The sequence below is a fragment of the Phlebotomus argentipes genome, unplaced genomic scaffold (genome assembly GCF_947086385.1).
Source record: "Phlebotomus argentipes unplaced genomic scaffold, Phlebotomus argentipes genome assembly contig_32, whole genome shotgun sequence".
Taxonomy (NCBI): domain Eukaryota; kingdom Metazoa; phylum Arthropoda; class Insecta; order Diptera; family Psychodidae; genus Phlebotomus; species Phlebotomus argentipes.
This window is the reverse complement of record NW_026776187.1, coordinates 124,794-138,870: the sequence shown is the minus strand read 5'-3', so window position 1 is coordinate 138,870 and position 14,077 is coordinate 124,794. Positions and strand designations below refer to the sequence as shown.

Here is a 14,077-nt window from a genome sequence, read left to right as displayed (position 1 = left end):
CGGTCTCGAGTCAGACGCTTCTCGACTGTTTGCCACTCGAGACGTGAACCTCGTACTTTTTCCCTGAAATTCGCGCGAAACAGAGTGCGATCATCGAATCCCCGATCGAATTATAGCAAGTCCTTCGGTTGTGTGTCAAGTGCCGGAAAGAAAGGCGTGCAGATCCTGTTGTAGGGACTCCATCTCAGTTTTGCGCAGAGCAAGTGGTCAGTGAGTGAGGAGCACGGAGGAGAAAGTCATGGAAAAGGACCCCGAATCCATTGCAACAGTCCAAATGAAGCCAGAATACGCGGCCAGTGAAGTTTATAGCACCGCCTCTGAGGCACCGCCAGTGAGTAATTATGGCTAGATTGACTGTCATTTGCCATTTTCGCCCATTTCCTCTTCATCTCTGCGCCGCGCATGCAATTTTTGCCACAATCGCGCGGCATGATTGTTTATTTCTCTCCCTATAAAAGTTGCATAACCGTGAAATATTGCATCATAGACGCCGCGAGATGCGGTGAAAAAAGCGAGCCTCAAAACATGGCTGGTGTATTAGCAATTTTTGCTCAAAGTCGAAAATGTATTGAACGCGAAGGTAAAAAGCGCAATTTAATTATTGGCAGCGCGCGCGAACGCGATTGAATGGGAGCCGAAAGAGAGAGAGAGAGCTCATCTTCACGATCCACACCTTTTCCTTCAGCCTTCATGACCATCTTCGAGTCGCGAGATCTTTTTCTCGCGATTGCTTTCATATTATTCCGTTGTATAAGTAAAATGCATTCAACTTTCACTTTTTCTACATTATATCTTCGTCTATGTGCTGCGCACATATACTTTTTCTCTGCGCACATGAGTTAATGAAGCTTTGAGAAGTGGAAAGTTAGAAGAAATCGCAATGTCTCATTGAAAGTCTCTCTGGAAAGGGGATCTTTTAATATTTCTACATGGTTTAACAAATTGTTAAACCTCAATGATCGACAAGATATCCGACCATCAGCCATAAATTGGTCAATTCGAGAACATCAGTCGTGCATATTTCCAGCGCATTTCTATTCAACCGTAAAAAGACATTTCGATGGAAATTAAGTGGGTTTTTATCAAGAAACCGCACACATTTTCTCATCCTGAGATGATTCAGCTGCGACCACAAAACAGAGCAACCAAAACTTCCTTTCTGTTGCTCATGAGATGGAGGTTAAGTCTCAACCTTGTGCGCTAAGCTTTTCAAAGTGAGTGGCTTAAGATTTTTACCTGCACAGCTCTTGTGCCAAGTTATTATTTCCACTTCAACAGCTATTGTGCGACATTTTCAATCTATCTTACAACTTTATTATCAGTTGATGCAAGATATGTGTTGTTATTTAAAAATATGCCATAATAATAATATTTTACAGTCAATAAATTTTTTTTCTTTCCATTTCATGATTGAAATGTATTCTATGTAGAGTCATCTTCATTGGCATTAAGTAATAAATGATTTTGTTACCCAATTAAAGTATAAAAACATAAAATTTAGCTCTATGATTCGCTTTTTTTGAGATTTTTTCATGCCAAAATCACATCTTCATCGCGTGATTTAAACTTTCATTTATCGATTGAATCTTCAATGAAAGAATTGTTGAAAGATAAAGTGTTAAAATATGATGAATTTGATTAAATGTAATTAATTTTGTCCAGCACAATAATAAATTGTTTAAATCAGACTTGCTTGCTGAGCTCAAGAACTCAGAGGAATGATAGAAATCTCTCCAAAACCAGAGAACAAACTCGAACTCGTAAACACACATTGAAGCATTTCAAAACGCTTCTTTGGCATCTCAGCCGCAACTTCGTGATGAGGATGAATACGAGGATTATGCAATGCTGCTGGCATAGAGTGAATGCATGGCTCTCGAGTGCATCTGATTTCTCCCTGGATATTTTTCACTAATTGCGCCATCCGTCAATTTCGGAGATGCGCCGCAAATGTGCAAGACTTTGCTCCTCGGCGCGCGGTGGAAAGTTTGTGAGTTTCATTTTTTCTCCCATTTGTTGGCTCTTTTTTTCCATGTCTTCTCAACCTCTTGCCACGGAGGCGAGAAAACAATTCAACAATCAAATGTATTCAGTCATTGTTTTCGACATTTTTTTTGCCGAGTGCGCGCGCCTCTTGCAAATGATAATGGACGCTCGCGCGAGGAAAGAGTGCCAAACTCAATAGTTTTTCGCGAGGCTTAATTAGTCAGGAGGCTCGCGATGGTAGAAAATAATGCATACTGGCAGTGAGAAAATGAGTCAGAAAGAGTGGGAACAATATTTATCCAACATTTCCGATATCAATGGTAATTTCCTTCTTCCTGTTTTTACATAAATTATCGCACTTGCGCGCGCGCACAACTTTGATGAGCGCGAAGAATCCATGAAATATAAAAGAGGAGCGCTCAAGTTTTGCCAACATTATGCAATGCCGCAACTCATTTGCATACTTTGCACTCTTGTGGGAAAATGCGCTTTTTGCCCAAGGTGGCGAGGGAAAAACCTGAGGCGAAATAGGGAAATTTATTAGAAGGGCAGAATGGTAAATCCGCTAGAAGACATCAATTGGAGTGAGGAAACGAACTCGACCCGAATTTCTCGGGAGAGGCGCTTTTGTATGCAAATTCACGTCTCTGAAAATCTCTCTTATATTCAAGCAATGTTTATTTTGTACAATGACTCATTGCTCTCTGGCTCTTTTCGCCCAAAAAAGCCAAAGACTTCAACATTGCATGTCGCTTTGGAGAGCGCTTTTGGGAGCGAGGCGAGTGCAACTACCTTCAGAGAGCCACCACTGAAGGAACCTTCTTTTCTGGCCACTCGACCATTAAAAACACAGCAGATAAAGAAGCTGACATTGTGGGGGGGAAAGCACAATGATAAGTTCATTAGCATCCATTAGAACTGCGAGTGAATTGGTACATTTTTTTGTTAGACAGTCACAAGCCGAAGAGATCTCGTTAATTTCGCTCCAAGGTGAATTTTGTGCGCGATGATGAAAACAATTTTGTCGTTTTATGCCTCCTTGGGAGAAAATTAACACGACAAGAGAGAACCACTCAAACGAACAGAGGAGGAGAAAAAAACGTGGCATTACTAGAAAACAAGTTTTCCATCGGCCACGAAATTTTCATTTGTCGTGCCGCGCAAGATTTTAGCATACAAACGCTGATGATGCACTATTGACGTGATCGTAAACGTTTAAAGAGATGGCGGAGAACATTTTCGAAAATGAGGCAACAAAATTACGGATGTTCATCGCGTTTTTTATCACCTCTTTCGCATTAATCTTTCTCTGCAAATCGACTCTTTTTTCTGTTCACCACAACTGCGAATGTGTGCTGTGAAAGAGAGTTTATGTGACGGATTTTGCCATTGGACATTTCCATGTTGGCGCTGCTTTTTTCTATGTTCAACAACCTTTTTTTTTCTCTGTTAGCACGTGATTTAAAGCAGAGGGTGTCACTGACTTTCTTTCTCTCTGTTGCGGATTTTCGCTGCGCAGAACTTCAACAAACAGCGGAAATTTCATTAAGCATGAATATTTTTTTTAATTGACAAGAATTCCAGTAGCGTTAAAAAACAAGTCTATCTCAGCGTCAAATTGGCGTAAAATAAGATGTTAAAAGGCACAATTTAAAGCAGTTCTTTTCTTTAATTCTCTGGGAAATAAAAATATAGAATTTCTAAATTTAATTTTGAAATTATAGTGCAAGAAAGACATTCAAAAGGCGTTTTGCTGATCACAATCTGAAGCTCTAAGAAGCGAATCGCAGTTGGTGAAAGATTAACACTGGTATTTCTGGTAAATTCTCAAGTAATTTCTTCATTTATTACAAGTCAATTCGCCCTCATTGTGTGCAAGAGCGTACCTGAATTTGAATGACTTGTTTGACATGTGTCAATGACGTGGGCGTGTCTAATTGATCACAGTGTGATTTGCTCATCGACAGATATTTTCACCTTCACAACTTTTCCCCCTAAAAACTCCAACGAGTATTAGAATTAGCACAATTACAGTGCTTGTTCTTAAATCTCTGGCAAAAACACGTTAAATGCATTCGTCAACAGTGATTGGACTTCCCCACTTTCTGGAGGTCATCACGAAAATGCCAACAAAGTGAGCACTTAAGTCTGGAATTTGGGGGTAATTTTCCATTTCCTCCATTGCGGAAAATCATCCTCTCGTGATCACCCTGCAGAAAGATCAGCCATATTTGCCGTGCTATCTGTTGGCTGTACATACAAAACAATCCATTCTAATTTGACCTCGTTTTTTGAGAGTGTACCTCAGTTGGAAATTCATTCGTTTTGTTATTCACACACAGTCGCAGAGCTGCAGATAATTTCTACACACGATATTATAATGTCTCTCTGCGCTTCCACACACAAAAAAAAATGTTGGCCAGAATGTTGGGAAATTCTCAATGGAGAATTCATCAAGACAAACCGTTCTTTCGCCCATTCTGCCATCGCGTCGCGAAGATGTGCATTGAGAAGAAGATATATCTGCATAGATAGATGTAGGAAAAAGGGTCAGTGAAGCAATCACACACACGCACAGCACTCGATTCCGGAAAAAAAAGTCTATCTATCTCACATGATTTTCTCTCAAACCACGCAAAATACAAGTTCCGAATGGAGGTGAAAAGAAAATCCATAATGTGTGGCGACGATGCGCTGTGGTGAAAAAGGAGAGCAATAAATTGAAAGAAAATTAATAACACGAGTGAGAGTAAAAATAGAGTTGAGAAAATTTAATGATAGAGTGCAGCGGAAAGGCGTTGGATTGGCGGTGAATAGAAAGTACAGCGCAGCTTAAGCAAAAATCCTCTCTCTCTCTGTTTTGCAGGCATACAAAATGCGCCAGTCCAGCTCTGTTCAAATTGCAAAAATTATTGCAATGACGGTAATTGCATCGTCTTTCATCATCGGATTCTTCGTGCTGGCCTCCGCTTACCTGCAAGCGAAGGCTTCGTGTGACCAAATGCAGACGCTGGACGCCGTGCTGGAGAAGGAGCTCATGCTGGAGACCCTCCAAGTGAGTATATTGGCAATTAGTCCTCCGTAATCCGGCAAAATTGGGTGATTTTGCTACTTGCCAGTAATTATGGCAATTCACTTCACGAGTATTTCATGCCATTCCTAATCGATTTTTCGGCTTTTTCTCCCTCTCGAAATTCCAAGTAAATCCCACTGAATAAACTTATCCGCAATTGCTGGTGTTTCTCAGAATCCTCTGAGCAATGTCACCAAATATTGCGACTAATATTATTTCTAAGAGATTTTGCTTATTGAATCAGGTGTCAGTAAATGGAGAACAATAAGAGGCAAACAGGGGCGGAATGAATTAAACTGCACTATTCTTTGCCTACATCTGAAGCTTGCAGAATTTTTGCTTTCAATTAGCACACATTACGTCAGGAAATATTTTCAGTAACTGTGAATAATATAGAATAAAGTTTAAGGCGTTTTCTGACAAAGAATTTCAGCTATATTTGAGCAATTTTATTGCCTTTCTTCTTAACTCTCAGTTAAGGAGATCAAATCAAGCGAGCGCAGATTGATCAAGGAATTTTGAAAGCTCTCTTGAGTGTTGAAATAAATGACTAAAAAATGAAGAGTTATAGTTAGATTTTTATTTACTTCCATGTCATTTTGTGCTCATATTTTCCCAGAATTCTTAAAATTTTTGTCCGAGTTAAATATTTGATTGTAGTTTTTTTTTCCTGGGCAAATGAATTCCCATTTACTACACTCGAGATCACTTTGAATGAAAGCGAAACTGTCGGGAATACCTTAAAAAAATCATATTTCAATCCTAAATGATTACACTCTGGGTATATAATGTATTTGAAATGATGGTTATTTAAGCGATGAGAGAATGATTGTTTTCCACGTTTTTTTCACGATTTTTTTTGCTCCGTTCTATCTCAGTCTTTTTCTCCACTCGCTTATGTGTGTGGATGTTTGCAATTTCGAGAGGTTGTTGAGGTCACGATGACCTTTCGGATGGAAATCCAGCACGTTCAATGTGGGGAGAATCGGCAAAAAATTCACACACAAGTCCGGTAATAAATTTGAGAAAGATCACAACACAACATGAGAGATTCTTCCTGCAACGCGCGAATAGCGCTAGACCAGAATCATTTCAGCGAGATGCTAAATACATGAGATGTTATCTAAATAAGCCAGTAAGAGCTGGTCAATCGCCGTGACGATTTTACTGCGGCTTTGCTGGAGTTTTTCCATCTAAGCCACAAACTGTTGACTCTCGCGATGTGTAATTTTCTGATTATTCAATGTATATTTTCACAAAAGCCACGGAGTTTTTTCTCTCTCTCTCTCGTCAATTCTCCCCAACATTCACGCAAATTGTGAGATCGTGAGAGATGCTTACGAGGCACAAAACTTGATAATTTCACAGTACATACATGAATTTAATTACAGAGAGTGGCTAAATTAAATTGTGCCCCTTCACAGTAATTAATTACTGCGCATCTTTGCAATTTTCTCTGCACATTTTTAAGATGAACTGTGCAGAGAAGAATCCCGCGAAAATTTGTCATGTTGCGCAGATAAACAGAGACAGATTAAATAATTCATGATAAAAGCAAACTTCCAGTGCGAAGTGCATGTCAAATTGAAAAAAAATAAATGTTTTATGTATTTGCCTCACTTGATATTGCTCGTGATTTCGCATGAGTGCCTCACGAGAAGAGTTATTAACCGTGTTTACTAATATTCCTCTTAGTTCACTCAAAACACTTATTTCATAACCACTTGATAAAAACAAATAGACGGTTAAGTAAGCTGACAAATTCCACTCAATTCCGCAGGATCTGCCGAAAGCAGAGGCTCTGCAGGCTCAGTCGTCCACCTACAAGGAGAACAGCCTGCAAAATGACGAAAAGTATTCATCACCCAATGGAAAAGACGATCCCGACGCTGAGTCCATTCCCGCCAGCTCTTCAGACTCCGACAGTGAATCCGAGAGCAACGAGAACGGCGACGTGAATCGTCTGCAGATAAGACTGCCCCTCGAATTTGACCTCAATGACCTCACGAACGCCCTCCTGGAAGGCAACCAGAAGTGAGTGCGTTTGCGCGCGTCAATTTGAATACCTTCTTCACACCCTAAATTTGCAGATCTCGCATGAATTGCGTGGTCGAGCGTCGTCGTTCTGAGGAGTTTGTCGATTCACCGGCCAAGACAATGCAGTTGCCGTTCGGACTGAACATCTCCAGCGATCCCAAGAAGCAGAGAATCACCGGCGAGAGAATGGCCATCTTTTGCGAAAGTGGATCAAGTCAAGTGTGAGTACAAAACGTCCGCCCACGATTCTCAAATCCATTGACAAAGATATTGACGACAAGCTCGACTGTATTTTTTACGGCAAAAACGTGCCATTTGTGAAGTTATTAAATGTCCGTCATCCAATTGAAATTTATTGCGAAACTGTGCAAAATAGAATTTACCTCGCTGTCTCTCAACAACTTCCTATAATTACAATGATTGTGAAGAATTCCTTGACTCTTTTCGTGCTCATATATGCATATTTTTTGCGTTTTAGTGGCACTCATCGTCCAATTAATTGAAGTTTGTTGTGGTTTTTCGTGGTTCTGACGCCCATTCTTGCGATTCTTCCGTGATTTTCACACACAATTGGCGCCGCCGCTGAGCTTCTCAAGAACGAAAGTCTTTTCTCTTTTTTCCCTCCCCAAACAATACACTTCTTTCACCATTGCTTCGGCACACAATCTCACATTGAAATTCAATTATATTTGCAATTAAGCATCGCGTAAAGAACTGCAGACACGCCACTTGCGTGCCCATTGTAGCTTACCGGCGCGCATTTCTGTGGAATTTTCAATGAAAGTCATTCGCACACATTTCTTTCAATTTCATCCCGCATGCCAAGAAGAGGATGGGAATCGTGTTGACCGCGGCGAGTTATCTTATCAACTCTGCTCTCCGGCTTTGAGCGACTTTCAACAACAACAAAAAAAATATTCAAGGAGATCTGAATATTGGTTTGCCATTTAAACTGTGCCAAAAGTGAATCCAGTCTTCTCAAGCGTGTGATACAAAAGATTTCATCAATATATTTGCCATAAATTCCAAAAGAGACGCGCGCGCGACATGGAAAAGAGGAAATTTTGCAAGATGCCAATTGTGAAATTGTGACAAAAGTGATCGAGAAATGTGGTGGAAATCGCCACAAAACTATATTACAAAATTTCACACATCATTTGATGGAATTGAAGGGTTAAATAATATTGTCTCACAATGTGAAAGGTGTGAAAGTTTCCTCAAATGAAGTGCCAAAGACATTTCCGTTTGTTAAATTTTTGTGCGCAGTCATAGAATTAAATGAACATTACATTTCGGCACCTTGACGAATTTCCCTTTGGGAATCATATTAAAATAATACTTGTGAATCGAGGTTCCTTGGCATTTCTTGTGCTTATCAGAGCCATTATCTTCGCAGGAATGAGGAATCCGAGCCCGTGCGCCAGGTCGTGATGCCCATCCACGCCATTCCGCTCAACTTCGACCATCAGGTGCCCATGAATCAGCCTCCGCCGCCACCGCCGCAGATGCACCAAATGCCTCCGCAGTCCATGATGCGTCAGATGCCACCGCCGCCGCCCTCAGCCGCCCAGAGCGCCCCTCTGCCCATCCAGATCATGCAGGCCCCACGCCCATACCAGCCCGAGGTGCGCATCCAGCTGCAGCGCGTCCAGATCCCGCGCGAACTGCTCGGCGAGGGTGGCCAGGAGCAGCAGGTGCAGATCCAGCGCGTGCCGCTTGACGTGGCGCTCCACCGCGCCGGCATCACGGCTGAGGATCTGCAGAACATCCAGCGCATGGCCGAGGAGCGCATCCAGCAGGAGCTGAAGGAGATGTCCAACGCCGACGAGGATGACGACAGCGACGAGAGCTCGGAGGAGGACGACTCCAAGATGGTGCAGATGCAGCAGTTGCCCGTGCCCGCCCAGTTCCTCCAGATGGGACGCGTCGGCTACGGCCGGAGCCTCCTGCAGCCCGTGAAGATCCCCGTGCCCATGATGCAGCCGCAGGAGAACCAGGAGCAGCCGCAGCAGGAGGAGCAGCGACCACACTGTGAGTAAACCACAGCTTCCCAATGAAGAAGCCCGCAAACTGACCAAGCAAATCCCTCCTTTGCAGTCGTGCAACCTCGATCCGTTCGCTCGGTGGACAGCGTGCTGCACCGCGAGAAGCGCGTGAAGCGCTGCGCGTGCGACTGCAACTGCTAAGGCGAGTCACGGCGGAGCATCGATCGCAAGAAATGTGGGAGAAACAGTGATCAAGCAACTACAAAATGTCCCCCCAAAAAACGACACAATCAATTTATACGCAAAAAACTCTCCAAACACACACACAAAATTACACAAAACATTTGGAGTGGAAAGGAACAAGAAACCACCGCAAAAAAAAAGATCCCCGAAAGCCTGCAATTATTTTTGTGAGACAATATTTTCCTTGACAAAAAATAGTTTTGTTTTCATTATTTTTCTCACTCTCACGTATTTTTTGTGGCGTGGTAGCAACAATAACTTCGTAGTTGGAAGAAAAACAGAAAATAATGTAATTTTAAGTATATCTTCACGATTTACCGACACAATTATGTTTTATATATTTTTTTTCTATGACTCATTTGGCGCATGGAGCAAAAAAAAAGAAGAAAAAGATTCAACAATTTATTATTGCTTCACTTTTGTGTATTTTTTTTCATGTCTTTCGCGATGGAGAAATGTGTGCCAAAAGCTAAATTTGAAGACAAAACAACATGAATATATTAAAAAAGATCGTTTTCTCATTTGTGAATATTTTTTTTCGTATTTGTAATCTCTCTTTGCTCTAATCAACTTTGAAAGTAAAAATGAAAATATATGTGATCAAACCTGTAATTTACAAGACAAAGTGCGACGATCGTCCGAAGTGAGGATCTCAAACAGAAAAAAAAGCATTGTAATATTTTTTGGGCCCAATAAAAATATTAGAAGTGAAACCACAGTGTCTTTTCTCTACCAATTCTTACAAAATTTTTCATATATTTCACGTCTCTTCATGGCCGTTGGGTATAAAAAGGTCTTACAATCTACTTTGGACGGAGTTTCTGTTGATACACAACTCTGTGTGGACAAGGCAAAATGTGTGCTGGCACAGCGAGAAAAATCCACCCAACAATATTCGGTATTGTTGTGAGAAAGTCGCTGCGGACAATATATCATTTGTGAACTCGCGCGACCTTGATTGTGAGAACAATCCGGTGAGAAAAAAATAAACAGATCGCAATCTTTGCCACGAAAAATTCACGGCAAAAACCGCATTGGTCAGAAATTTAATTGAATTATATTTTATTCATTGTGCGCGGCCAAATGAGAAATTCTTCGGATCAAAGTGAATTTTCAACGCCTCACCCAAAATGCATTAGTGCGCGCGAGCATTTCACTTTGATTTCACACCAATTTCCCTGACGTAATATCCGCAAAACGGAGTTGAGATTCAGTGATTTTCAAATGGTTGAGATTTGTCTATGAAATTGCCATTTCTTATTCTACATCTTCACCTTTTCTTGCGCCGCACAGCGACACAAACCGAGAAATTTCACGGAGAAAGCCTTTCTTCACACGATCATACGCGCTGATCACTTAGCCCAGAGTGTGATCTTCTGTGTGAGATTTCTCAAAAGAGATCATCTCAAGTCAATCAGTGCTTTTCACAAAAATTACCCAAGAAATTGCCTCAAATTTATGATCTTTCTGCTGATCCGCAGCAGCTCACCGAAAAAGATTAATGGCTAATTGCAACATGTTTCTCTCTCTCTTTCTCAGATGCTGTAAATACATTTAATATACATCATTTGCATAAGACTTCTTTGCATGATAGATTTTCGGATGCTTTCATATTCGCCATGATCTTTTAGTGATCGTGTGATTTGCTCAAAAAAAAGTTTCTCTGCAAATTTCGCACGCAACAACGCTGTGATCGCGGCATTTTGATAACCAATTGACTCTTTAATTGTTCTTGAGTGATCACCAAATTGACCACTCGTCATTTTGTAAGCGCGCTTCTTCGCGACTTTCGCTCAAAGACGCAATTTTTCATGCACTTTTTTCCCATGATTCTCAGACTAGGATCGAGAAAAAAGCGATTCATAGATGATATTTGCGATATTTGTGATGTTAAACAGGTCAAAAACTTCATTGTTTTCTTTCATTACCTCTTGAAGATATGAATAATTCAACAAAATTGCCAAAGTGCCTCTTCAGCAAGCGTACAAGCAATGTCTTGTACCGCTGTGGAAGGGCATATTTATAAAGAAAGTGAAAAGAAAAACAAATATGTGGGAGGAGGAGAAATTTCTTCATCTCCGAGTCAATCTCTCGAGGTGCTAATTTAGTGCGCGATATGAAAGTTTTTTTTTTCCCCTCTCAGAGAGTTTCTAATGGCAGGCAATTCAAGAATTATCTCAACATCAGTCAGAAGAGCATGAAAGCCCAGATAAAAGGTGGTCAAATGGTGGAAATTTCACTGACGCCAGAGCTCACATTTTCCCGCCTCAGCAGAGCCACGCGGACGGAATTTCGATGAGAATATCTAGGCATTGAATCTACACCAGCAAGGCGAGACAGATTGCGCCGATGGCGACAAAGACGTGGGACGATCTCAAGGAGCTGGCGAAGTTGCAGCCGTCCGTGGAGCAGGTGAAGATGCACGATCTGTACTCCATTCTGTCGCCCACGTTCTGCACGTAGTTGCAGTAGTTGCCCAGATCCTTGGACGAGCAGAAGCGCTTGGCACCGATTCCACCTGCGAATTAGGCCCACACTTGAGTCCTCAACACTCCCGGATGGCGAGCGGAAGAGATTTGACAAGCTACAGAAGCGTTAGTAAAGAGCATTAACCGTAAAGAGCGGTGGATTTGACGCAGAACTGAGCGTCGATTACGGAGTCGCAAGGCTCAGGCTTGATGGGCGAGTCTGGCATGTTTATGAGCAGGTCAGAGCAGTCCATCGTCTCTCCGGAATTGCACTGATAGCAGGAAATGCTCCCGCCTGTGTTAGTAACAGACACCGAAGACAATAGGTTAGAGAAGTAGTAACAAAGCAGCTTCTAAGAGGAATTCTACAAGAGTTTGCAAAGATCTGGAGGAAAGATTAGATCTCTGCTCAGGAAAGACCTCTAAACACCTCTAATCCCGCACTATTTGTCTAATATCCTAGAGAGCCAAGGCTAAATGAGATGCTTCGGCAGCCCGAAGGCCGCAGGATTAGTCCATGAGTGGGTTAGTGGCGACTGCGATACTCCCGGAACCTTCTCCTTCGCTCTACCTTCGAATCTGCCGATGTGCTTCACGCAGTACTGCGCCCCGTGCACGTCCGAGCAGTCCTGCGGCTCGATATCGGGCGTGTCGTAGCGCTCAAAGAGCTCCCCGCACTGGAAGGGCGACGAGGTGTCTGTGGCATTGCACACATAGCACCGGATGCTGGAAACTGCGCCCGGGAATCAGATCAATTTAGAGGCGCTCCTCAGACAGGCGCTGCTGGGAGAGAACACCGCCCCAAGAGAGACACTTACCTGTTCGGAAGGCCGCCAGGAAGGTGAGGAAGTACACCAGGAGATTCATCTCGGCACTTTTAGTGGTGACTTCCGCGGGGAAAGCGTGGAAAACAGGGACAATTTCCGCAGTCAAAACACACCCAAAACAATATATGAATCACCACGACGACAGCTGCTTGACATGTCTGCAAGTGGCGCCGCCTTGGGAACAGTTTCTGGGAACAGAAATCAGCGCGCGAAAACTGTCTCGAGAATTGTCGGGATTCTGCGAGATTGTGGAGGGAAAATGCATGATTTCTGCGTAGAATTTCACAATTGATTAATTTGACAGTGTCCCTCAGAAAATATCAACTGTTTGTGGTGCATGGATTCAGACTTCTCCGAAATTGGCGTGCCCGGTGCTCTTGGCGTGCGCCTGAGCCTCCACCTGGCCAACTAGGTGGCAATCGCACACCAGGCAGCGCAACGTGAAGCGGTTCACGTCGGTGAATTGCTTGGACGCTTGGGCTTCCTTGGCCAACTGCTCAGCTTGCTGATAGATGCTTTCCGCCTCGATGGGGAAGATTGTCCGCGGAACGCCGCCCTGAAACCACGTCAGAAACGTCAAATACAGCTTGTTCAGCAGAGTTTCGCATGCGTTCAGACTCACGGTAAGGGATTCTAGGTACAGAGGATCATAGTGAATGCCGTCGAAGAGGAGGAAAATACGCTGCCCGTAGTTTTTGTCCTCGCCGAAGCGGTTGATGATGGCATTTGTGATGTCAACAACAGCGATTTCCAGGCCGTAGAAGCTCGACAGGATGGACACTTCGATGGCGCCACCCCAGGAGTCGTCTCTGAGGATCCAGGCGCAGTACTCCCGATTGGGGCGTCCCAGAAATGCCTCGTTGAACGTCTCCGAGTCCGCGGCAACGTGTTCGGCGATGATTTGGCGCATCAGCACGCCACAGTCCGTGTTCACGGCCCCGTTCAGCGCGTATCCGATGCTCGTGAATAGGCACGAGTTGTCCGCCGGCACCACCTGCTTCAGCAGCAGCCCCGCGAACTCGTCCTCCGCCACTGCAGCCGACTGCGCGGCCAGGAGAGCGTCTTCGCGCCTCTCCGGTGCTGGCGTTTCCACCGCCACTTCCTCCACGATCAGCGTGTCGCCGTTCACGATCCCGCTGGCCGAGATCGAGTCCTCCGAGCCCGCCATGCTGAGCTTCCGCGGCGGGAAGCCCACCAGGATGTGCATGGACTCCGGAGGGAGTTTCGTGAATGCCACGATCTGCGATTTGAGCTGCGAGAGCGTCAGCGAGGGCGACACATCCCGCATGATGTGTTGACCAGTCTTTGTCTTCACTTTGAGTGAGAATCCCATTGTTCCTTCTGGCTAGATCGGGCAGATTTCTCTAGGAGTTTTTGGCCAGAACTTTGTTTTGGTTTTGCCACCTTGAAAAACGTCACGCAACTGTCACGAATTAGAGTTTGAAAGTTTGCGTGAAA

The 14,077-nt window shown here is 43.5% G+C and overlaps 3 protein-coding genes across 4 annotated transcripts; 1 reads left to right on the top strand and 2 right to left on the bottom strand.

Annotated features, from left to right (window-relative positions):
* On the top strand, positions 1-10,037 carry LOC132264310 (nuclear transcription factor Y subunit beta). Its single transcript, XM_059764447.1, has 6 exons — positions 1-331; positions 4,853-5,041; positions 6,840-7,093; positions 7,150-7,317; positions 8,493-9,127; positions 9,194-10,037. Exons 1-6 carry the CDS (start codon positions 239-241, stop codon positions 9,280-9,282), a joined length of 1,428 nt encoding a protein of 475 aa, XP_059620430.1. The 5' UTR covers positions 1-238; the 3' UTR covers positions 9,283-10,037.
* An 87-nt stretch (positions 10,038-10,124) lies between these two features.
* LOC132264314 (U-scoloptoxin(05)-Sm1a) lies at positions 10,125-12,764 on the bottom strand. Of its 2 annotated transcripts, XM_059764451.1 has the most exons (4): positions 12,611-12,764; positions 12,364-12,525; positions 11,938-12,087; positions 10,125-11,842 (listed from the first exon to the last, which is right to left on the bottom strand). In XM_059764451.1, the coding sequence occupies exons 1-4, from the start codon at positions 12,657-12,659 to the stop codon at positions 11,643-11,645; spliced, it is 561 nt and encodes a 186-aa protein (XP_059620434.1). In that variant the 5' UTR covers positions 12,660-12,764; the 3' UTR covers positions 10,125-11,642. The 2 variants fall into 2 exon arrangements, with proteins under 2 accessions (XP_059620434.1, XP_059620435.1); XM_059764452.1 differs by lacking the exon at positions 11,938-12,087.
* A 118-nt stretch (positions 12,765-12,882) lies between these two features.
* On the bottom strand, positions 12,883-14,048 carry LOC132264020 (ubiquitin thioesterase OTU1). The gene is made up of 2 exons (XM_059764067.1): positions 13,242-14,048; positions 12,883-13,175 (listed from the first exon to the last, which is right to left on the bottom strand). The coding sequence occupies exons 1-2, from the start codon at positions 13,950-13,952 to the stop codon at positions 12,963-12,965; spliced, it is 924 nt and encodes a 307-aa protein (XP_059620050.1). The 5' UTR covers positions 13,953-14,048; the 3' UTR covers positions 12,883-12,962.
* Between the last annotated feature and the right edge of the window lie 29 nt (positions 14,049-14,077).